Source organism: Lepidochelys kempii, chromosome 5 (assembly GCF_965140265.1).
Source record: "Lepidochelys kempii isolate rLepKem1 chromosome 5, rLepKem1.hap2, whole genome shotgun sequence".
In the NCBI taxonomy this organism is placed as follows: Eukaryota; Metazoa; Chordata; order Testudines; family Cheloniidae; genus Lepidochelys; species Lepidochelys kempii.
The window spans coordinates 25,601,993-25,626,429 of NC_133260.1; the positions used below are offsets into that span (position 1 = coordinate 25,601,993).

Sequence of the window (24,437 nt, forward strand, 5' to 3'; positions counted from 1 at the left end):
TGGTTTTCAACCGGAACACATGGTCGAAAAGGGACCCTTCCCAGCCCAGTGAAAATGAGTGAGTGAGGGAGGGTGGGGGACAGTGAGTGATGAGTGGGGGGAAGGGAATGGAGTGAGCAGGGCGGGGCCTCAGAGAATGGGCGGGGCAAGGGTGTTCAGTTTTGTGCAATTAGAAAGTTGTACATTCTGTCGCTGGATGCTGGGCTCAGACTATACTTAGTTGATGTGACCTATTATAATATTTTTAACTTTAAAAAATACATTTAAACGGTAAACTGAGAAATCGGCTATCCAATAAACACAAATTTACGACTGACAGCCTACAGTAGAACAGATCAGTAGTGCCTTTCTTTGTTACTTATATGTATCACTGTATGGCATCAATCAGTGTTAGCCATGTGGGGCTACATTTTCATGGGCTGCAGCTGAAACAGGAAATGTAGGCTCTGGATAAGGAACTAGTTCCATTCAACATTTTAAAAAGCAGATGCCCAAAGTTAGGCACGAACTGGTAAGATTTTCAAAAGAGCCCAGCACCCAACAGCTCCAATCTAGGCACCGATATAAGCATCCCATCCAATTCCCAGTGAAATCAATGGAAAGGCTCCCATTGATTACAAGGCATGCTGGATCAGGCCCTTCATGCACAGATCTTCCAAACAGCTCAGCCCCTATCTGAGCATTAATGTGAGGGGACCAGATTATCTGACGTGCTTGGCACCTGATGGCTATCACTGGACTTCCTTTGAAAATCTGGCCATCGACCATTATTTTGGCTCCTAAATTAGAGATTTTCCAAGGTGCTCACCTTGAATTCACATCTGAAATTTTGTGTGTGTGCTTGCACATTTAGGGGAGTGTAGACCTGGACATGCAAAGTATCACTTTGCATTCACTTAAAAAAGTGGCACTATCAGCATTTTTGATGCATGGCCAAATTCTGGATGACATCATGGAAAACGTCCTTCCACCAGAATGACGTGAGGGTGTGTCCCCACAAACCCCAATGGGTAACAGGGTTACACAGCAGTTATAATAATTCATGCAGTTTCCTTAGTTCAGCTGAAAGGTGGAGGAGTTTGCTCAGCCACTTTTCACAGATCACTGTGCAGGCTCAGGTACTAAATAGGTCTGCATATGCCAGATTAGATAGAATATATGTACATCTTTTTTTCAGCACATCCTGCCCAAACCACACTCTTTTCTCCTGTGCTACATACTTGTGGGCAGACATGTTCTGTTGGTTCTCCTGTCAGCAGAGTTTGGTCAGATTGTTTGACTGGTATGTGGCAGATTTATGCCACATCTACGTCTGACATAGGTCCACATGTATGGGGCCATACATCTGTCAGGCTCCTCTGGTGGCTTTTTATGCTAACATCCCACACACCAGTCAACGCTCCCTTGTGCATCAATGTTCCCATCTATTTGCAGCCTAGTTTGCACTGTGTAAACAACTTCTGCTAGCCATCTGCCTATCAGTGAAACAAACACTGACCTCTGTAAATAAAAAGATCAATAGTGAGTGAAAGCTGTTTGTAGTGACGCTGAGCCAGAAGTGTTAATTGCTTCCCAAGACGCAATTTGTTCCCAGCAGACATTATTAGTTTGTTTACCAAACTTATTCCTCTTGTACTTGTTCATCAGAAACAATAGCAAAATAAACCTTCTCCTCAATGCCTCATTAGGAGGATAAAAGGCCTTCTAACATCCGTGATATATACATGGGAGCCAATCCTGCACAGGACCAAGAAGCATTTAAGTGGATGAGATGCAGAAAATGTCTGGATCAGCAAAGTAAATTCTATGTCATGCAAAATCTTGCCCCCTTTTGCAAGGGACTGAGAGTGAGATTTAAATAGGTATTAAAGCACCTAGAGATACAAACAGGAGTCAGCTCCCATTGAGGTGCTGAGTACGCCCATCTCCTACTGAAATTATTGTGAGTTGAGGGCACTGCTTAGTATAGTTTCAAGTCTCAGTCCTGAGGTGAAGAGAAGGAAGCACTGAGCCCAGTCTCCTCTCACTGATGTCAGTGGGAATTGTATACATTCAGCACTTCCAAGGATTGTTCATCAGCTTGCAGATTCAAGCCAACAATTTTGCTCGGTGCTGTTAATCTGCATCTCTCACGGGGTCAGCACAGCTCCTTACTCAGTTTTCACTTAGTCCTTCCTCAGGCAAATTCCATTTGACGGGCCAAATCCTGAATGGTTCTGAGCAACACTGACTTCCATGAGAGCTGCAGGTGCTCTGCACCTCACAGATACGTGGTGCTGACCGCAGTCTCTACCACAGGGTGATTACCCAGACATTTAAAGATGGAACGGTGTGTCAGATTTAGGGCTTGAATCTGAGATGGGTGCAAAATGGTCTGCACAGAAAAGGAACGAGTGTTCCTCATGACATCTATCCCTCACTCGCACAACACATGCTAGAATCTAGGCACTTGTTACAGTACATCCAGAAGCCAGATCAGTGCTGGGCTTTACCATTATAGCATTCCCTAACTAGCTCTCAAAGCTCAGAATCAACCCCATGATGGAAAAATATACATGAGGTTGTTGGGATCATATAGACAAATTTGGCAGTCTTCTCCTATTTGCTTACACAGAGATATAACTTGATTGTGAGCCTTTTCTCCATAAATACATTACCTGTTATATGGAAAAGTATGTATATTTTTAGAGGAACAAACCTGGATAAGAAGTTCAATCTTGTATTCATTGTAGTTCAATAGCAAAACTCCCACTGACTTCAATGGAAGCACGAGAAGTCTTAAAGAACTTTTACCATAACTATGGCCCCTATCTTGCATATGCTTATGACTATGGGTAACTTTACACATGTGACTCATCCCACTGTACTGCTCACATGCTAAGGTAGTTGCGGGATTGGGGCTCATGTTTGTAAAAACATAAATGTAAATGATCTATACTGGATTAAACAGGTAGGGTTTGATAGTTAATTTGTTCTTTGTTTTATGCATTTGTTGTTTCGGTTGCAGGCACTTTGAGGTTGTCTTTTTAAACTTGTTAAAATGTAATACAAAGGAAACTTTAAAAATAATTGTTCAAAATTATTTCAGAGTCAAATAAACCCCTTATTATGATGATCAGTAAATAGAACAAAACATTAAAAATTAGTGATTTAATATATGTCAGGAATATCTACATTACAAATCTAATAAATGGCCATACAACAGACAAGCGATTACACTGAAAATGCAATTGCCAGCTTAAATAGATTATCACATCTCCAGCTCACGCTGTTCTTTTGACTGTCATTAAGCCCTGCTTGTTAATTGCCTATTATGAGCCCCCTACTGAAAATATTAAAGCATGTGCAAGGGTTGAGTTATTTAATTGGGAAACCACTGATTTTGCAGGTGCAATGTCATTGCATGTTTCTGAAAATCTAGCCCAAGGAATCAGCTGGAAACAAATCAAACCCACACTGAACTCCTGAAAAACATTGCACTTCTTTACAGTCTCTGATGCAAAAAGTAGTAACAGCAAAAATCATAGTTTCCAGGATTTCTTCATCATCAGATTGAAGTAGGCATCACTATCCACAGATGCACTAACTCCAGCGTAATAGTTCAAAAACTCATCTTTTGTCACCTAAAAACAAGAAAGCCAAAGTTAACTACTTGCCATGCTGACACCATACACTGCTATAGACCAAATCAGAAAGTTTAACACATTCCAAAAATGTTTTAAACATTTGATTAGTATCATTCAGCTCTGTCTGATTATGTCCAATTGTCAACTATTTCAATATTGAAATCCATATTTACTGGCAACTTTTGCTTGTCTCTGCTCACATAGGTACCAAAATTGAGAGTCTGAAACACTCCCAGTTCCTACAATGAGAAATGGAGCAGGACATTTTGTCCTGAAATGGTGAATATGAGAAAAGTTACCAGATGTTATTAACCACAGCAAGACAGGAATAAAATTCACAACTCAGACATCACAATAGAGTAGAGTGGGCCAATAGTAATGCCACCACCAGCAGGAATATGGAGAAGAAATGATAAGGTTAGAACAGCAACCCAGTACCTTTCAAAAGGAGCAATTAAGAGAAAATATATTTTAGAAATAGTTTAAGAACAGAAATTATAGTATAAAACTAGAGCTGGTCGAAAATGTTTTCCCCCTCAAAAATAATTTAGTCAAAAATGAAAAAAAAATAATCAGCACAAATTCAAATACTGAAAAATGTTGGCCACAACCCAAAATATTTTGGAGTTTAGCCCAGATATTTGTTTTTGGTGGTTTTTTGGTTTGTAACAAAAATATCATTTTTTTCTGTGAAGAGCAGACACTTTTCATAAAAATTTCAATTATTCAACCCCCCTATTTTGAATGCTAATGGGATCCTGCCACCATTCCTCAGGCAGAACTTCCACTGACGTCAATGGGCGTTTTGAATGCAGATCAATAGCAGAGCGGTGCCCATGTTCATTTCAAAAAGTATTTTCCTTCTTCAGGGCTAGGTTCAATATAAAATGTACAGCGCCAGGTTTTTAAAGGTATTTTGCTGCTAATTCCTATTGAAATCAATGTGAGTTAGGCGCCTACATACCTTTACAATCTGGCTCACAATGTCTAAGCTTCTACATCAGGGGTCGGCAACCTTTCAAAAGTGGTGTGCCAAGTCTTCATTTATTCACTGTAATTTAAGGTTTTGCATGCCAATAATACATTTTAATGTTTTTAGAAGGTCTCTCTCTATAAGTCTATATTACATAACTAAACTATCATTGTATGTAAAATAAATAAGGTTTTTTAAATGTTTAAGAAGCTTCATTTAAAATTAAATTAAAATGCAGTTTAGTGTGAGCCTTGCCCTTGCTTTTCCTTGCTGAGTTTTCCAATGCCCCCAGGCCAGCTGCTGGGACCCCTGCTGGCAAGGGGCTGGCAGCTGGAACCCCAGACCGGCAGTGGGCTGAGCAGGGCTGGCGGCCGGAACCCCAGCCCGCTCAGCCCACTGCCTGTCTGGGGTTCCGTCCGCTGGCCTCTGATTAAACAGGTGGGGTTTGATAGTTAATTTGTTAATTGTGGGGTTCTGTTCACCGAGGCCGACAGCGGGCTGGCAGGGGGCCGGCGGCCAGGACCCCAGGCCAGCAACAGAGTACCACTGAAAATCAGCTCTTGTGCCACCTTTGGCACACATGCCATAGGTTGCTGACCCCTGTTCTATGTCATGGGTGCGATCCATGGAGGTATGTTGGAGCCTACGTCACAGGTTTAGGCACCACTGTAGTCTACCACTGGTTAACCCTGTATGCACCTAAACTCACTTGGCACCTATGTTTTTACAGTAAACATTCTCTGGACACTTATGGTTTTTGATTCTGTGCATGCATGCTGCTGACTCAGTCTAGGCATCTGTGCACCTATCTCCCCCTAAGCCCCAGAGCAATTAGCAAACTGGGGAAGACGGGCATTTGGCAGCCTAAGTCACATGCAAGGGCCTGATCTGGTAGGCGTGCTCAGAGGCTGCGTAGTGAATCGAATCCCTCAAGTAAGTGCACACAAAATAGCGGAGCAGGGCGGGGGTGCTTATGGAACGTTCTGATGTGGGGCTCCCTCAATCTTTCCTATTGAAGTTGTTCCACTTTAGTTAAGCCATTGAAAAACTAAATATTAATTGGGCCAGCGAAAGAGTTAGAATGACTATAAGCTAGTAGTTAGAGCACTGACCTGAGAGGTGACAGATCCCTGTTCAAATCCCTTTTGCCTCCCATGTGGGGAGAACTTGAACTCAGGGTCTCCCATATCGTGGGTGAATAGCTAACCAGTAAGCTAAAGGTTTTAAGGGAGAGCCACCTCTGCCCCCCCTTAGCTATTTTATTTCGGGACCCACACGCATTTAGCCGCCTATCTTCCCCTGGTTCACCAATAGCAAGCAGAGATAGTCACTTCCCTGCAGCCTGGACTTAAGGACTTAGCACATACCCCTCTGGTTGGGGCCGGATTTCCAGTAGGCACATGTAGGGTGACCAGACAGCAAGTGTGAAAAATCGGGACGGGGGTGGAGGGTAATAGGAGTGTATATAAGAAAAAGACCCAAAAATTGGAACTATAAAATTGGGACATCTGGTCACCCTAGGCACGTGCCAAGGGGTCGCCGGTGTTCAAGGGGCACCTTACCTCTCGAAAACTGTGTGCAACACGAAGGTCCCCTGTATGCAGGGGGAAGGCGCTGAAGATGCTGTGCCTTGGGGTGTGTAAGGTGTACATCTGGCCCTGCCTCTGGTTAGTATCTCCTACTGGCTAGCTTAGGCCGCTCCTTCCAGCATGCTGCCTTTCTGGATCACATTTTTAGCTGCCTATCTCCCCCCATTCACTGTTTCGGAACCTAGGTGCCTAATGCAGGCTTTGTGGATCATAGTGCTGTTTCTGTAATTTTCTAGGCACCCAAAAAGTTAGGTGCTGTGAATTGTAACATCACAATGCTTACATCCTTTTGTGGCTTTGGGCTCATTTACTGCTATAGAATTGTTTTTCAGTTACCAAAAGTATTGAAGCTACAGAATGAGGACACGCACATTCCTGGAGTCAAGCGGCAGGCCGCAGCTTCTATTAAACTTTTAACACAAGGGAGGGGCAGTATCCACTCATCACCCATACTCTCCTATACGAGGCATTTAATTGGTTCCAGTGTGGGGGAGTTACCGGGCTCCTCACCATATAACCCATCACTGGCACCAGGGTTACAAGGCTCCTTATCATATAACCCATAACGCAGGGTAGGTTCACCTGAGTGACTAGCTTGGTCACTCCCCCTCCCAAATCCTGCCACACTGCCTGGTATCACAATTCCTGTCCAATCCATTCCCTCACATCCTGGAGCCATATGTCAGCACCTTCATCTGACAAATGGACTCCCTCATTTCCAGAAACGTCCGGCCAATTGTAACAGATCTCCCTATGCTATATCACTGAACCCCCCGTGTCCAGGAATATCTCGGCGACCTCTCTATTGCCTGCTATCAGCCACCAGTGCCTTTGCATCTGCCACAGACTGCTAGGAAATCCTTTTTCTCCCAGCCTTACCTCCTGAGCTGGACGCAAGGAGCGGGTGATGTAGGAGCCCCTATGAGGGGTCCACACCAGCTAAGGCTTTCCATATGCAGGGGAAATCTCTACTGGCTTGATCTGCCAGTTTTAAGGCAGTTTTGTGTGAGGAGACTGGCACAAAGGTGCCCAAACAGACCAGAGTGTCAGATTCTCAATCTGCATTTAGGAATATGTTTAGTTACCCAGTTCTTCAGAACTTAATTATCTTGAACCGGGAATGACTTTATGATTTACATATTAACTGCAGGCTTCATGAGGTTAATGTGAATTAAACAAGGATTTTTGATCATATCAGCCCAAATGTTTCTCTCTCTCTCTCTTCCTGCCCACCCCCCGGCCCCAACCAAACTAACAAAGAGGAAAAATGAAGTGGAAGTTTTGATATGGTTGAGGAATTAGGGTGTATGGCAAGTCAGTCAAATAAGAACCAAGGATCAGTGGGAGAATTCTGACTCCAAACCTGCACATGCTGGGGCTCCCATGTGGATGACTAGCCTCTCAATGTAATTTCCGATTCCTTCCACCCCACAGGTAGAATGGCTTGTTTAGCAGCCCAGCAACCACTACTCCCACTGCTCTATTTGCTTATCATTCTCATCTCTGACAGCGGTACAAGGCGAAGAATGAAAGTTAAGTCTGCCTGCACTAGCATTAACTTCTGCTGTGTTTTTTGCCTGTAAAAGTATTTCCCCCTGGGCAATATGCTCCGTGGAGTGGTTGTTCCCTGGATCTCTACCTCTCACACACCAGGGGAGCTCAAACACATGGTGCTTGTTTGCACCAGAGGGCTTCTATGGGCTCAGGCAGAGGGAGGAGAGCAGACTGCTGTTTCTATGAATCAGCGTAACATGCGGCCAGAATGCCTGCTCCTTTGTCCCCTGCACAGACTGGAGGACACCACAGAGTTCATTGTTTACAATGGTTTTCAACTGCGGCTTGTGTTCCAATTTAGGATTCTATGCTGCCCTTGATCCACATGCATCGCTCCTGCTGGCATCAATAGGCATTCCATATACCGATCAAAAACACTACATGCTTCGGCCTAAGGTGTTCCCTACAATTTATATACCATGCGGTGTAGCTTGAGTTTCATGATCAGAAATGAGAAATTATGCGATGGAACAAAGTGTTAAATAACATTTTAGAATCTTAATTCTAATCCCAGATAAAACTGGTGTGCATTACCACATATATTCTAATAACTGCTGCCGTGCCTATTGCAGCATCAAGCTCTAGAAGATATATGATACAGCCACACAAGCCTCTCTACAGCATCTCTTCAGTATTTACTTCATATAGACCAACGTGCACAAGAAACTACAGTTTAACAGATGCTGTCTAATGGATTCAACTTCATTCAATGCAATTTTATAACTATCTCTGTTTACAGTACAGTGTACAACAGTGCTAGACACTGCTGCTGGCTCCAAGCATACAGCATTATTTAGAATGGCATCTGAGACCAGACTCAAGCCCTTAGGTCCACACTGCCTTTGATCTGTACACTGAACTTCTGTTAAAGTCAATGCAAGTTTTATCCATAGGTCAAGGATGGCTGCGTCGGGTCCTTAGTATATAACTTTTTCAATTTAGCAGCCAATGTGCTGTGCTTGTTTGTATGATTTTGCATACCTGTAATAAAACTATATTTGTTATTGTAGAGATCCCCATTGAATTCTACTATATTTGCTAGAGGGTAAAAAAATATTTCAGCTCAGCTCTTTTTCCCCCTCCGCATACAATCTACCTTTTCTGCAGTTACAAGTTTTGATTTAAAAAGCGGACTGAGGGCCTGGTTCTACTGCAGTGAACGGGAACATTGCCAGAGGGATTAGAATCAGTAACAGTTCCAGGGAAGTTTTCAGGGTTCTTTATTCATGTGTAATGACTTCCAGAAAAAAGGGTGTGGCAGGGGAGGGACCATGTGCCCTAGTGGCCCAGAACTTACTTACAGAGAATCCAAAGGGAGGTCAGCTGGTTTTCAGCCTATTGCAATAGCGGCCACAGAGTCCTGCTCTCTGCAGAATAGGATGTACCAATTCTGTCCCTGTTCACCTCACTCACTTCCCTGCACAAAGTTCTATTACTCAGGGTTGGTGTAGAAAGAGAAGGGAAATCTAATCTCAAAGCAGTGATCTTTCATTAATCACAATGGTCTTGATCCTTTGCTCACTGAAGTCAATGGCAAAGTTCCCACTGACTTTAATAGTGTAGGATCAGGGACAATACGTTTTGCAGTGTCAGAGCTTTTCATCCAATTTACAAACAAAAATTTGTGTTTGAAAAGGCATATTGCACTTAGCCTTGAATAGATATTAGAATTTTATATGGTTAGTATTAAACAGACAATCTGGTCAAGAATTAAGGTTAGTAAGACAAAACTTTTCACTTCACTTGATTTAATGTCAGCACAACAGATCACTGTGGATTTTGGGAGTCTTTAGATACATTATATGCCAGAGTGGGATCATTTTTCACTTTGTGACTCTCACAGCCCACTAACGTTACATCTTTATTTAAAATGTGCAAGGTATAGAATATACCTGTTACAGACCCAATAAATAAATTAATAAGAAAGTGGCTACATATAACTGCCAGCATGTGAAATGGCACATGTATTTTTCATGTAAGGCACCTTTCTACTTCACGTACATGAATTTATTTGTTGGTCCACAACAGTATCACATTATGTAAAGAGTCCTCATTTCCTTGATGACACATTATCTAATCAAAATAATTTCCCTTTCCAGTTACACCAACTTCCATAGTTATTAATTTACGCAAGTGTGCAGAGTCTTACCAGATCAAGGCAAACATTGACTTTGCACAGCTGTGGTGAGGAATTCCAGATACCTACTGTTGTGATGATAGGTCATACTGAAACAAACTAGCAAGTATGTATCCCATAAGGCCATGTTTCCAAATAGCTCAGGGCCAGATTTTAAGTGCTCAGTAGCTACTAACTGCCATTGTGACATTTAAGGTCAGATTTTCAAAATCACACACTGAACTTTTGAAAATCAGGCCACTTAGTTTGGTATGTAAATAAGAGCCGAGCTCTTGAAAATCGAGCTCCACTTCTGGGTGTTAAGCGCTTGTGAAAATGTGGCCAATAGCACTTTTTGTTGGCTCTGAACATGGCTCGATTTGTTGTCAAAACCTCAAGTCTTTTACTAAGGATAGAGAGATTGAAAACACAAGTATATGACACTGGCACAAATTAATTGGAGTAAATTCTGCTTCATGTAAACCATTTACACAATGACAACAATTTACTCTGGGACAAAGACAAACTGACACAAGAGAAATGAGAAAAGGAACCAAAGCAAGGATAATTAGAGGAAGTATGGCTTTCAGACAGGCCCCTTCTCTCACCGTCCTTTCTTCTCACAGGTAGCTGACCAGACATCAGCTCTCACAGACACTGACATGACAGGAGAGTCCTATTATCTCTTCCAGTTAATTAATGTCCAGTCTTTTTCAACAGCAAAGCCAAGAAAAAATAAGATTATGAAGTTCTTTAGTTCATAAAAAATTCCCAGGAGAAGTATCTTCGTAATATGTATAGTCTTTCAGATTAGGTCCAGCATAGACACTGGGTGGAGCACTGGTAGGTATTCCAATTGCATAGTTACAAGAGAACATTGTAAAGCATCTATGCCCTCTGGTGACTTTGATAAAGGAATAGAAGGAAAAAGAAGGAAGATAAATCTATGGAGCTTTAGGACAGTATACATACTACAAAAATGCCTATACATTTATACTAAGTATATACATCCCAGAATCCTCTGCTCTGGTGCTATGGTACCTTCTTTGAAACACAGCTGCAGCTTATGCCATGAATTTGGAAACATGTTTGGGAATGAAAGGTGCCTAGCACACATGTCTGAGGAGAAACTGGTTACTCATCTGAGAGAAGAAACAACATAGAGAAGGGGAGCAGGAGGAAAAGGGAGGGGCGTGATTATTGGCAGTGCTACCAAATCTCCTCTTAGCCTATGATGTCCATCAGCTCAGCATGGTCCTGCCAAAACAATGTGGTATAGTGAGTATTGTCTCTTCTGATATATTGAAATCAGCACAGTGACTACAAGGTACTATTGTGGGAAACGTGACCATATTATTATGCACATATTTAATCATGTGGAGCTAAGCAGCTGGAAATAATGTCTTGTTTCCTTAAATGTACAGTTAGAATTTCCAAGCATTTCTCATCATGATAATGAAATAGACATCAGTGTCTATTGAAGCGCTGACTCCTGCATAGTAGTTCATGAATTCTTCTGTTGTAACCTAAAGTAGAAAATTTTAAAACAGAAAAGGAAACCTTCATTCTTCATGTCATAACACATACATACTATATGTAAATAAACATCTGTAAATGAGCAAGATTTAAGCCATATACTTGTTGTGCTTCAAGTTATCTTGAATTAGGAAGGAACCTAAGACAGGAGGGAAAATGAAGAAGGTGTAACTCCTTCAGTAGTGGAAAGTCCTAAAATGTAGAGGTCCTGTTCCCTATGTGAACCTAGTTGAAATTAGTTCTCATCTTCCCTGAAAACTGAAAGACAGAATCAGTGAAGCTCTCGTCCTTCAAAAAGACAACTATTGCCATTTAATTTTCTCTTTGACTCATCTGAATTTGGACAGCAAATTCATTACATTGTAATGAATGAATTGGAATGGGTTCCTGCTGCTATTGGGAGATTGTAGTTTTATATCCATTTATCAAGCTAAAGATGCCATTCTTCAGAGTAGACCTGACTAAAAGAGAGAAAGCAGTTTTTAAATCCCAGCTGAGTTTTGTTTATTTTGATATGCATTTCTGGGTTGAAACCATTTACAAAAGCAACTAGTCTGCCTATCCACTTTTTAAATTGGCCTGACCTTTTATATGTGGAGAAATATTTTTCCAATCCTTCATTTATATAAATGTTTTTGTGAAGTTTTAATCTTTGGACCATTTATACAGTACTTTGAATAAAGCTATTTACAAAAAAGATATCTCCCAGTCATTGTTCCAGTCTTGTGTTTGGGAGACACCTAAAATGATTCAATAACTGGGGGATCTGGACCTTAAAGCCTATTCCACTTATTATAAACAAGCATCCAGCTTCCCAAGCTTGGTTGACTCAGCAAGACTATGGTGCTTTTGCTAAGGTGATTTTTATCTGAAGCTCAGTGTTAAGGCACATTGGCTAAAACAAATTAGTTCTGCTCACTAAGCCAGACATCCTTACCAGCTCCATTATATGAATTTCGCTTATCTGAAACCACCTGTTAACAAAAGCAAGCCCAGATCCCCGCTGCTAATGTCAGGGGACATGTCCTTGTTTCAAATAACAGGAAGCTTTGGAAGCTCCATGAGTTTACAACAGTGGTGTGGCTTAGATCAGACTCCAGCTCAGAGAGGTCAAGTTTGTTGTTCAGAAGGACCTGTGGTCTAGAGGATTAGGCACAAGACTTGGAAACAAGAGATGCAAGTTCTGACCCTGACTTTTCTATGACCTTGGGCTTTTGTAAAGTAGGGACAATTATATTTACTTCCTAAATATGTTTGTGTGTTGAAAGTGTTTATAAAGTGCAAAAAACATTGTTAAGACCAATTAGTGGCACAGGTGGTAACAAAAATCCAAACTCTGGCCCCAATTCAGGAAAGCACTGAAGTATGTGGCGATCAGCTGGGCTTAACAGTGAAATCTTCGGTGAGCTTAAACACAAAAAGGAAGCTTACAAGAAGTGGAAACTTGGTCAGATGACTAGGGAGGAGTATAAAAATATTGTCCAAGCATGCAGGGGTGTAATCAGGAAGGCCAAAACACAACTGGAGTGGCAGCTAGCAAGGGATGTGAAGGGTAACAAGAAGGATTTTGACAGGTATGTTAGCAACAAGAAGGTGGTCAGGGAAAGTGTGGGACCCTTACTGAATGGGGGAGGCAACGTAGTGACAGATGATGTGGAAAAAGCTGAAGTACTCAATGCTTTTTTTGTCTCTGTCTTCACAGACAAGGTCAGCTCCCACACTGCTGTCCTAGGCAACACAGTATAGGGAGGTGAGCAGCCCTCAATGGTGAAAGACCAGGTTAAGGACTATTTAGAAAAGCTGGACATACACAAGTCCATGGCTCCAGATCTAATGCATTCGAGGGTGCTGAGGGAATTGGCTGATGTGATTGCAGAGCCATTGGCCATTATCTTTGAAAACTTGTGGCGAATGGGGGAGATCCTGGACAATTGAAAAAAGGCAAATATAGTGTCCATCTTTTAAAAAGGGAAGAAGGAGAACCCAGGGAACTACAGACCGGTCAGCCTCACCTCAGTCCCTGAAAAAATCATGGAGAAAGTTCTCAAGAAAACCATTTTGAAGCACCTGGAGTAGAGAAAGGTGATCAGGAACAGTCAACATGGATTCACCAGGGGCAAGTCATGCCTGACCAACCTGATTGCCTTCTATGATGAGATAACTGGCTCTGTGGATATGGGGAAAGCAATGGATGTGATATATTTTGACTTTAGCAAAGCTTTTGATACCATCTCCCACAGTATTCTTGCCAGCAAGTTAAAAAAATATGGATTGGATGGATGGACTATAATGTGGATAGAAAGCTGGATAGATTGTCGTTCTCAACGGGTAGTGATCAATGGCTCAATGTCTTGTTGGCAGTTGGTATCAAATTGAGTACTCCAAGAGTCGGTCCTGGGGCCGTTTTTGTTCAACATTTTTATTAATGATCTGGACGATGGGATAGATTGCACCCTCAGCAAGTTCGCAGATGATACTAAGATGGGGGGAGAGGTAGATATGCTGGAGGGTAGAAATGGGGTCCAGAATGACCTCGACAAATTGGAGGATTGGGCCAAAAGAAATCTGATGAGGTTCAACAAGTACAAGAGTGGAGTCCTACACTAAGGATGGAAGCATCCCATGCACCGCTACAGGCTGGGGACCAACTGGCTAAGCAGCAATTCTGCAGAAAAGGACTTGAGGATTACAGTGGATGAGAAGCTGGATATGAGTCAGCAGTGTGCCCATGTTGCCAAGAAGGCTAACGGCATATTGGGCTGCATTAGTAAGAGCATTGCCAGCAGATTGAGGGAAGTTATTATTCCCCTTTATTCAGCACTGGTGAGGCCACATCTGGAGTATTGCATCCAGTTTTGGGCCCCCCACTACAGAAAGGATGTGGACAAATTAGAGAGAGTCCATCGGAGGGCAACAAAAATGATCAGGGAGCTGGGGCACATGACTTATGGGGAGAAGCTGAGGGAACTGGGCTTGTTTAATCTGCAGAAGAGAAAAGTGAGGGGGGATTTGATAGCAGCCTTCAACTACGTGAAGGGGGGTTCCAAAGAGGATGGAGCTCGGCTGTTCTCAGTGGTGGCAGATGATAGAACAAGGAGCAATGGTCTCAAGTTGCAGTGGGGGAGGCCTAGGTTGGATATTAGGAAACACTATTTTACTAGGAGGGTGGTGAAGCACTGGAATGGGTTATCTAGGGAGGAATCTCCATCCCTAGAGGATTTTAAGTCCCGGCTTGACAAATCCCTGGCTTGGATAATTCAGTTGGTGTTGGTCCTGCTTTGAGCAGGGGGTTGGACTAGATGACCTCCTGGGGTCTCTTCCAATCCTAATCTTCTATGAAGTCCATCTCCTTATTCATGACTGACTTCAATGCCAATTCACCTCAAAGTTATTTAAGCACGTGCTTAAAGCTAAGCACATGCATAAATACTGTCCTGAATAGGGATGCTTTCCTGAATCAGGGACTCTGTGCTTAAACTAGACCATGCATTGTAGTTTTTTAGCAGGTGGAGAATCTTCTCCTCACAAGGGGTTTGAAAATCAAGGCCTGTTTATTAGTAATAATTGCACTTTTCTTAATTATGTAGTGTGCTGTTGCCCTGAGGTGGAATGCATAGTCTGATGCCGTATCCCATTATTTGCAAATCAATCACAAGTAACTACAAAAATACCCCAAATCCTATGATTTTGCATATGGTCAAATTTTGTTCTATATGCAGTGGGCTTGGGGGTGTGACACAGGCAGGCTGGAGAGGTGAAATCAGTGGATCTGCTGCTACGTGATACCACCAACCATTGGCACAGTTGTGCCGTGGGTAGAGCAGAGGTACAGAAGCAGCTGCAGAGCGTCTCCAGTCCAATCCTTCACTCCAGGTAACAGAGCCCTGACCCAATGAGTGCAGGACACAGGACTTAGCCCACTATACTTCGATTGCCCAAATTATTCAAAAAGATAGGTCTCTGCATTAAAAAAGCAGTTGGGTATTAATGGAGGGAAAGAAACAAAAGAACATTATCCTCATGGCTGTACATCCATTTTACTATTAATGCAAAGGATGTATCAATAAGCACGGCACAGATGTGCTGTACATGCTTTTAATTGTTGGATATTGGGCTTGTTTTCCAATGGAGCGCCCTTCAGTTGCCTTGTGCTATTCCACTTACCTTCCCATCTTTCTCATACGGTGAATCAAAGTTATCTAGAAAGGCTCTAAAAACTTGATCTTCTGTCCATTCTCCATTCTGATATTTGGGATGATGCTTTGCATTATACACCCCCCGTAAGTCTTCAATGGTTACAATACCATCACCGGTTTTGTCAAACTTCCGAAACGCTTGCATGATGATGTCTTTTCTGGCATTAGACATTGGAGGCTGAAAGCAGATATTAACAGATTAATCCTATGTCTGTCTGCTGTCTGTCCAGTTTCAGCTTCAAGCTTTGCTGCTGCTGTTACTAGTAAACCCACTTTCAGAGAGCCTGGGACATGGTGTGCACATAAATGCTACCCAGAGAAGAGTGTGACAGTCATCCTGTTGGACAAGAGCTTGAGACAGGAAATGCCATTCACCATTGACTAAATAGTGCAACTGATTGGACTCAGACTTCTATCAAAGGTAGAGAAACAAACTGAAAAAACAGGTACAAATGTTTTTTAGAATATCTTTCTGTTCTCTCCATATTAGATTTCACTTGTAACAACAATAGGTATAAGATCTCTCTTTTTTTACATTTGTATTTTAGTAGTATTTACAGGCCCAAACCAAGATTAACACCCCCCCACACACACACACACACATTGTGCTAGGCACTATATGAACACATGCAAAGAGAAGACCATGCTGCCTTAATGAGTTTACAGCATAAGCAGACAAGCAAGACAAAGGACATTTATCATCCCCATTTTAGATAGGGAAGTGAGACCTAGAGAGAGTAGGTGATTTTCCCAAGGAAGTCTGTAGTAAAGCCCTAGAACTGAACCCCAGAACCCTGGCTCCCAGTCCACAGACTGACCCAAAATACCACCTTTCCTTTCTCATTTTTAGATGGAAATGAAATTCTTCAAACTGATGTTGTCCCTTTGATATTTATGTAGATACCAGTATTACTGATAAAATAGAACTGCATTGACCTATTACTTGACTGTTTAGCTAGTCATGGAACAGGATTTTTCTCATTTAGATAACAAAAAAGCACGTTGTTTGGAAACTTACTCTTAACGTTACAAGAAATTCATCAAAGTCTATTGTTCCGTTGCCATCTTTATCAAAGATCCTGAAAAGCTCTTGAGCTTCTTCCTTGTCCATCATCACGGCATAATCATTTAACCCTTTCAAGAATTCTTTGAAATCAAGGGTTCTGCTTTTGTCATCATCCATAATCTGAAATACCCTGTGGAAAAATGTGTGTTTAAAATAAATAAAATAAAGAATGAGAGTAGTACAAGAGGCAGAATTTACATAGAAGAATGACAGTTTATTAGGACTTGAAAGGGACACCTTATTGGGATAACATTTCCTCTTCGTAAAGTCTCTTCAGAGAAAAGGCGGTATTGAGGTGGTAATGAGCAATGCCTGTCAATCAGCATTGCTTACCCCACCTAGTCAGTTTGGCAAGACCTATTTTCCATTCCCTCTCTCTGAACATGAAATGTGACCTTCACAAAACACAAACTGCTAAGATGGTAGTTGGAAGATGTTTTACTTTTAAATAGGACTGCAGTAAAGGAAGTATACAAGTATTTTTAAAAATCCAACCCCAATATAATAATTATTATTATTGTATTGAAACTGAGCCGTCTGGTAAATCATAGCCGTTGGGAATGGTTGAAAGAATTGTCAAACTCAGCTGAGATGGAGAAAAAATTATAATCAGTGACTAAACAGAAAACTACATTAAAATTGGTGACACATAGATGCAGTTGTGATAGAACATGACTCATACATGATATTGTATCATGTAATTACTAAAGCAACATTTTCAGATTTAATGACTTGCCCAGGGTCACAAAGGAAGTCTGGCCATGCGTGCAAGTCATTTTAGTTTCTCTGTGCCTCACTTCCCCATCTGTAAAATGGGGATAATAATACTTCCTTTGTCTTTCTAGTCCACTTCCATTGTGAGCTCATTAACTAATATACACATGTAACTAGTGCACACTGATCCTATAGCCATGCACTTTGGTCTAATGGTCCTACCTCACACCCAAGCCCTGTCCCATATCAAAATTTTAAATAGGAAAACAGAAGTTAAATGTGCAAAGCAGGAAGCTTGTTGTCCAGACCATCAGCAGGTACAAATCAGTGTCATTTCACTGAAGAATAAGGATTTGGATCTGGCCCTTGTACCTTTCCATCCCTTTGTTTTGATGTTGGCAATGCAGATGCTTGCATTAATTTCAATTCCTTGTTCTTTCCATTGCTCTCTTTTGTTTAGTTGAAAGAAGAAAAGGAGGACTTGTGGCACCTTAGAGACTAACCAATTTATTAGAGCATAAGCTTTCGTGAGCCACAGCTCACTTCCTCAGATGCATGAGCTGTGGCTCACGAAAGCTTATGCTCTAATAAATTGGTTAGTCTCTAAGGTGCCACAAGTCCTCCTTTTCTTTTTGCGAATACAGACTAACACGGCTGTTACTCTGAAACCTTTGTTTAGTTGGTTAGTTTTACATTTTTATTGAAAAATCTTTGAAGAAAACAATAGTACTGGAGTTGCAGTTGCACTTCACAAATCCAAACACCCCTGAACTCTGGAGCATTTGAAATCCTGGCTCCATGAAAGTCCGTTGGAGTTTTGCCACTGACTTCAATCAATAGCTGATATTTTGCAGCTTAGGCCCATTTTAGCCGTATTGATATAGCATCTTATTACTCAAGTTCTTTGCTTTAATAATGTATTTGGCTTCTTGGATTTACCTGCCAAGTCCTTTGATGCCTGCAGACCCCCTTGCTAGACACTGCAGCCGAAGCCTCTCAATTGGGTCTGTGGTTTTGGCCAAGTTTCTTTTGGCCTGGATTGCCATGTCCCGGTCATGCCTCGCTGTACCAGGCATCTAGAACAAGAATTTCCCCCTTTAGCAAAGATTCACAGAGCTGAAAAAGGCTTTATCTGATTGGCACTGATTACCAAGTACGGTCTTTAAAACATGTTCTTGAATACCGAAACCTATCTTACTTCCTCAGACTGCACAAATACTTCACTTGTAAGAGCTTTCTGCTTGTTAATGAACGACTTTTGTGGCCATTTGATATTATCAGTCAAAAATATCATTGCACAAAACTGGAAATACAAGCTGCCCTTGGGAGGAAATAAACAGCTAGCAAGAGTCTGATCTATACTAACCATGTGCAAATGCTAGCTCTCTCTCTGAGACAAATGACAACCTAATGTAGCTGTGTGGTATGCTGCAAAAACCTACACAAATGTAGGCTGTTCAGATAAGCTTAATACTTCCACATGTGAGCAAATATTTAACAATAATATTTAGCAATTGTATAGGATTATAACAGGTCTGAGGTTGTAGGACCCTGTGTAGAAATGAAAAGTTATTTCTACTAACTCTACCAGGCAGCCAAACCAGGTGGATCCTACTAGTGCTACAAACCATTTCTTGTTCAAGGGATCCATTTCCAACATTTCATAACAACAACACATATTACAACATTCATTACAAACATCACACAATTCATAGATTTCAAGGCCAGAAGGGGCCATTATAAGCACCTAATCTGACATTCTGCATTACACCTCACTCAATAATTTCTGCATCATGTCCAGAACTTCTGTTTTAGCTATAGCATGTCTTGTTTTAAAGGCTTCAAGTGATGGAGAATCTATCGTATCCCCAGGTAAGTTGTTCCAATGGTTAATTACCTTCACAGTTAAAAATGTACACACCCTTATTTCCAGTCTGAATTTGCTTAGCTTCATCTTCTAATCATTGGATCTCATTATGCTTTTTCTGCTAGCTTAAAGAGCTGTCTACTATCAGAAATCTCTTTTAGAGATTTTAGACCATGATTAAGTTACTTGTTAACCTTCTCTTAGATAGAGTAACTAAATAGATTGAAATTATTGTTTTTCACTATAAGGCATGTTTTCCAGACCTCAAAACAATCTGTAGCTCTTTTTGGAACCCTTTCCAAGTTTTCAACAATCTTTTTGAATTGTGGACAGCACTGGACACAGTATTCCAGTCATGTTCACCCTAATGCTGTATACAGAGGTAATTCCACCTCCCAGCTCTTAACATTTATAGTTAAAAATGCAAGTGCTAAATATTACTATAACTTGTAAGGCCTGCACACACTTACATAATTTCACAGCACCACAATTATCAACACGTTGATAAGGCTGAAGAAATCAATTGTTTGAATTCTATTCACAAAGATATTCTTCTGCATAACTAACACATTACACTGAGAAAACACTTACATCTTGGATATGACTTACAGGTAATATAGGACGCTAGGACTATAGTCCTTTCAAAATCTTTACTGGACATTCAATAAACATATATCAAAACAACAGAATACATCCTGCAGCATGTATCCAGTTGAGAAGTTGATGGTAAAAATGCCTGAACCCTGTCTACACTACTGCTTATGCCATTGCTAGGACCAGTGCAGCTTCATCATGCTGGTATACGGTGTAGACAAAGCCCTAAAGTCCTGTAGGAAGTGCACTTTTGTTGCCCTATTGAGGATTGTTGCTCTGTCTTTGGGAACCCATGGACATTCCTTCAAGAAGCCCGGTTCTGAATCACTACTAAGACATTAGCATGAGAGGAATTAAACAACTCCTTATCCTTCCCCTCCTCTCAAAATATTGCTTTCAATGCACTGCTACCTCCTAAAGTTCCCTTTTCACAGACTCCCAATATGTAGCAAATAAAGCAACCAATCCTGTATTTGTTCACCTTAATGGCAACATTCTGCCTGACCTCAGTGGGAGCAGGATCGAGCACCAGATCTTTGAATGGACAAAGGTTATAGAGCCAAGTCAAAGTAAAACAAAAAGACCATCATCTTCTGAAAGACATGATCGCAGCAAAGCCAATAGCTGCTTGTTGTTAAAGTATCCACTAGCCGATACTTAAAATAACTTATGTTTGAATGGGTGATGGATGCAAATCTCCAAAAATAATATAAGTGTTATATTTTTTATGGGTCTTGTGACCCATCAAGGGGCATAGCAACAGTCTGATGAGGGGTGAGAGATACCTGAAAGATTTAGGACCACATCATACCATTTTGCAATAAATTATGGTGCTTCCAAAATTGGACCCTCCGTGGGGAAAGGAAATTCCAGTCTCTCCCAGAGGCACCCCTCTGCAGAGCATCTGGCCTCATCCCCAGTGTCAGCATGGCTTCTTCATGAGGCCACTCATATTGTGCCTATGCCACGTTCTCCATGTATACACTGGAGTGAGCATGGAGCAGGAGCTGATTTCGCTCAGGGAATTTCCAAATAGGAGTGGAGTTGCTGCTTCTGCCCTTCACATTCCCTTCCCCTATTCTGTATCACTTTTCTCCTCTCTGACGGTGTAAGGGTAGGGCAGCATTAATTACTCTGCTCCCCAGACCTCTGTGGCACCTGGGGGAGTGCTAAACCAGGTTTCCACAGACAAGCCAATCCAGTCTGCTGGCTATTGGGACACCCTTTGCAATCAGTGCCTTTAGACACAACCATCAGTAGAATTACACCAGGGATAAATCTGGCCCTTTTACATTCACAGCAGAAACTGGATTAAAGTAACAGCACAGTAAAAACTGATCAAATGAATAATAAATATGACAACTTAGGCCATGAACCTGCCGTTGGAGACACTGATATGTCCATGTGATTCCCACTGAGGTCTATGCAAATGCAGAGTCCATGTTAGTGAATCTTCAGGATCAGGACCTTACACTAGACATTTTGTTTCACTTGTTTTATTCCATAGTAGCATAGAGAAGGATAGAAAAGCCCTTCTAAATCTGACACATTATGGGTCAGAGTTGTTCTCTATGGTAGATCTTCCAGGCCCACGCAGTAGTATGACCTCTTTCTGCGCATGTGATGAATTCACAGCCTTGTAGATATTTCAAAAATCACATGACTGCTACAACACTGCCTTCCTGATGTAGCACATAAAACAAAAAGGGGTAACAGAGCGGGCAAGGATTTATGGGTAACACATAACTTTATTATCCCGGAGTTCTGAAGGTTAAAAATATGCATGATTACTAAAAGATTTAGTGACTATAAACTCTTTAGACATGCTAAACAACAGCTCTACAGGTGCCTTATAAACATGCATTAATAGCCATTGATAAAGCAAGGAAAAGGCACTCTACTAATCTCATATGTCTTTGCTTCCTACCCCAACTGTACAACATCATCAGCTGTCTCCCATAAGAGAAGGACAACATGGTCATTAATTTGTTTAATTAATAAAGTTTTTAGCAATTACAGTTGCCTGAGTTAACTTTTTACTGGCTATGGTGCTTCACATAAATTGGCCAGAGTAAAAATAAAATAAGATTTATTTGTATTGTAAAAATAAAAATGAAATTTCAGGCTGGATTTTTCAAAGAAACTTTAAGGAGTTAGACACCTAAATCCCATTGAAATATAATGAAAATTGGATGCCTAACCCTTAGAGTCATTGAGTTTAAGACCAGAAGGAACAATTAGATCATTTATTCTAAAATCCTGTATATCACATACCATTACTTTTCACCCAGTTACCCCTATATTGAGCTCAACAGAACCCGTTAAAAACCCCTGCCTTATTTCTCTGAAAAACTCTAAAGTGCATGGTATGAAAGGTGAAAGAACACATCATTCTCTGGATTATAGTAGTGCCCACAAGGTGCTAGTTTCTGTCAAAACACGTAATTACACACTGTCCCTGTCCCAAAGAGTCCCACTCCATGGAGACTAAAAGCTGAAACTCATGCCAATCTCTTTCGTTTGTTTTTTTCCCCAATAGCACCCCTACTAATAATCTGAACGTCCAAACCTCACAATTGTTTGCCAAGTTTCTTACTTGCAATTTTAAAAGCATGACTTTCTGAAACCATAGACTCATATATAACTGCAATGTTTGAATTCCCCAGTCCCCTACCTTTAAATTCCTAAATTAAATTCTTTACCTTTAATGTTAATCTGTAACCTGTTACTTCTACCTGAAACTATGGACGCTCTCTCGTTCAGCTTGGAAAACTGGTCCTGTCTCTGTCCCCACCACCTCCTCCTCCTCTCCTCCAGGTCACACCCCTGTTGCTTTGATTGGATGGCTCATGGTAACTGAAGCAGGGCTCTAGGAAGCTCCCAAACTGACTGGAGGGATTCCTTGTCCATCTATCTCATTTTACTTGTTTACATATCCCAGCCCCCACTTTTTCAGGAGATTGGAGTTTACCCTCCTGTGTTTCCAAGGAGACGTTGGTCGCTGTGACAGGCCAAACCTTCCCTTACTGACTGAGCCACCAGCTAGGAGTAGTTGTGCTGTGCCTGTGTTGTGCGATTAGCAGATTTGTTGTTGGTTTTTTCTTCTTTTCATCTTCTAAATTGCCTCACCCTTCTCCTTTCTGCCCATGCTGGCTGTATGCAGATCTTCCTGCAGCATATGGATTAATAATAGAGGGTTTGACTCCATTTTCTTTGCCCATCCAAATTCCCTATTTAATAAAAGGGTTATGTAAAGATTACAAGATAGTGCTCTATCTAAACATGCATTTGTAAAAAATTACATCTCTTCAAGACTTGATATGATTAAAAAAACTCACTGGTGTAATTCCTGTGTCCAAATAAGATGAGAGAAAGTAATAAATAATTAGTCATTTTGGTTCCACAAAAATCAAGGTGCAGACGTATTCTCTGCAGTTGATTATTTCACTATTTCCAAGAATTATTCAAGAAGAATCTGTATAAGGAAATCCTGGGATTTCATTAATCCACTGAAAAAAGAAAACTGAAAAGAAAATTTGAATGATACAAAATCATGCTCCGTTCTGTTTAGACACAATTATTCTATTTACCATAAGTTACAGTAGAGACCTAGTGTTTGGAAAATAAATCAACCCAGTAAACCAGCAATGTTATATTCAGGGCTGATAGACTCCTGCAATAGCTTCCTGAACCCCCTCAAAATGTCCACTGAAGGCAATGCAAGCCATTTAAAGTCAATACAAGTGTGGGATATGTAAAGAGCAGAGGATCAGACTTTAAGAACGAATTACCAGAGCAGAAAATGATTTAGGCTGCACACAAACACTAGTGTGATGACGTTTGCATCCTGACAGATAGTTTGTCCTTCATCAACATGTACATCCTGGTACCAAGCTACACAATGAGTAAGACTTAAAAATATGCCTGTTTTTTTCACCTGGCAATTGATTTTAAGTTGTTGTGTAGCCAGGAAGCAATGCGCATTTAATCATTCACTAGTTAGAAAAGTATTAATTCTAAGTCAATGTAAAACTTTTTTTAATCTTTAGCCTCCATGAGAGCTCTGGATTTATTTTCAGATTTATCTTCTGGGAATATGACAGAGGAGAAAAACCTCTAAAGGAAGATTGATTTAGCTGCCACAGCACTACGAATGCCCCCAAATGGCTTCAAGCATGTGTTGCATGTGAATGGAGTATCAAAGCAAAAGCATGAGTTAAAAAATAAATAGAGACAGAGACTAAGATTTAAGTCCAAATTTTCTGCTGGTGACTATGTATATGGGCAGAGAACATGGCCCATAAAATGCAGAGCCACTGCCTCAGAAAAGCAATTCTTTTGTATGCAAAATTCCCATTCGCTTCAATAGGAGTTGCAAGTCTGTTAGGACAGAAGGAACAGACCTTTAAACAGCTTGTGCCCCCGCAATGCACACGTACTGCACACATTCACATCCAGAGCCCTGCTGTTCAATCTACCTTCAGCACATAGTTTGCACATTCCTGGTTTCAAAGCAAAATCCCGGTTAATGATTTATGAATTTGGATAAAAGAAAAGGAGGACTTGTGGCACCTTAGAGACTAACAAATTTATTTGATCATAAGCT

At 41.1% G+C, this 24,437-nt stretch overlaps 1 protein-coding gene across 5 annotated transcripts; it reads right to left on the reverse strand.

Annotated features, from left to right (window-relative positions):
- Positions 1 to 3,135: 3,135 nt before the first annotated feature.
- Positions 3,136 to 22,644, reverse strand: CAPSL (calcyphosine like). Of its 5 annotated transcripts, none has more exons than XM_073343749.1 (5): positions 19,268 to 19,375; positions 18,310 to 18,446; positions 16,609 to 16,786; positions 15,559 to 15,768; positions 3,136 to 3,623 (listed from the first exon to the last, which is right to left on the reverse strand). In XM_073343749.1, the coding sequence occupies exons 1-5, from the start codon at positions 19,322 to 19,324 to the stop codon at positions 3,522 to 3,524; spliced, it is 684 nt and encodes a 227-aa protein (XP_073199850.1). In that variant the 5' UTR covers positions 19,325 to 19,375; the 3' UTR covers positions 3,136 to 3,521. The 5 variants fall into 5 exon arrangements, with proteins under 5 accessions (XP_073199850.1, XP_073199854.1, XP_073199853.1 ...); XM_073343753.1 differs by lacking the exons at positions 3,136 to 3,623; positions 19,268 to 19,375 and adding exons at positions 9,453 to 11,384; positions 22,567 to 22,644; XM_073343752.1 differs by lacking the exons at positions 3,136 to 3,623; positions 19,268 to 19,375 and adding exons at positions 9,453 to 11,384; positions 22,534 to 22,627.
- Between the last annotated feature and the right edge of the window lie 1,793 nt (positions 22,645 to 24,437).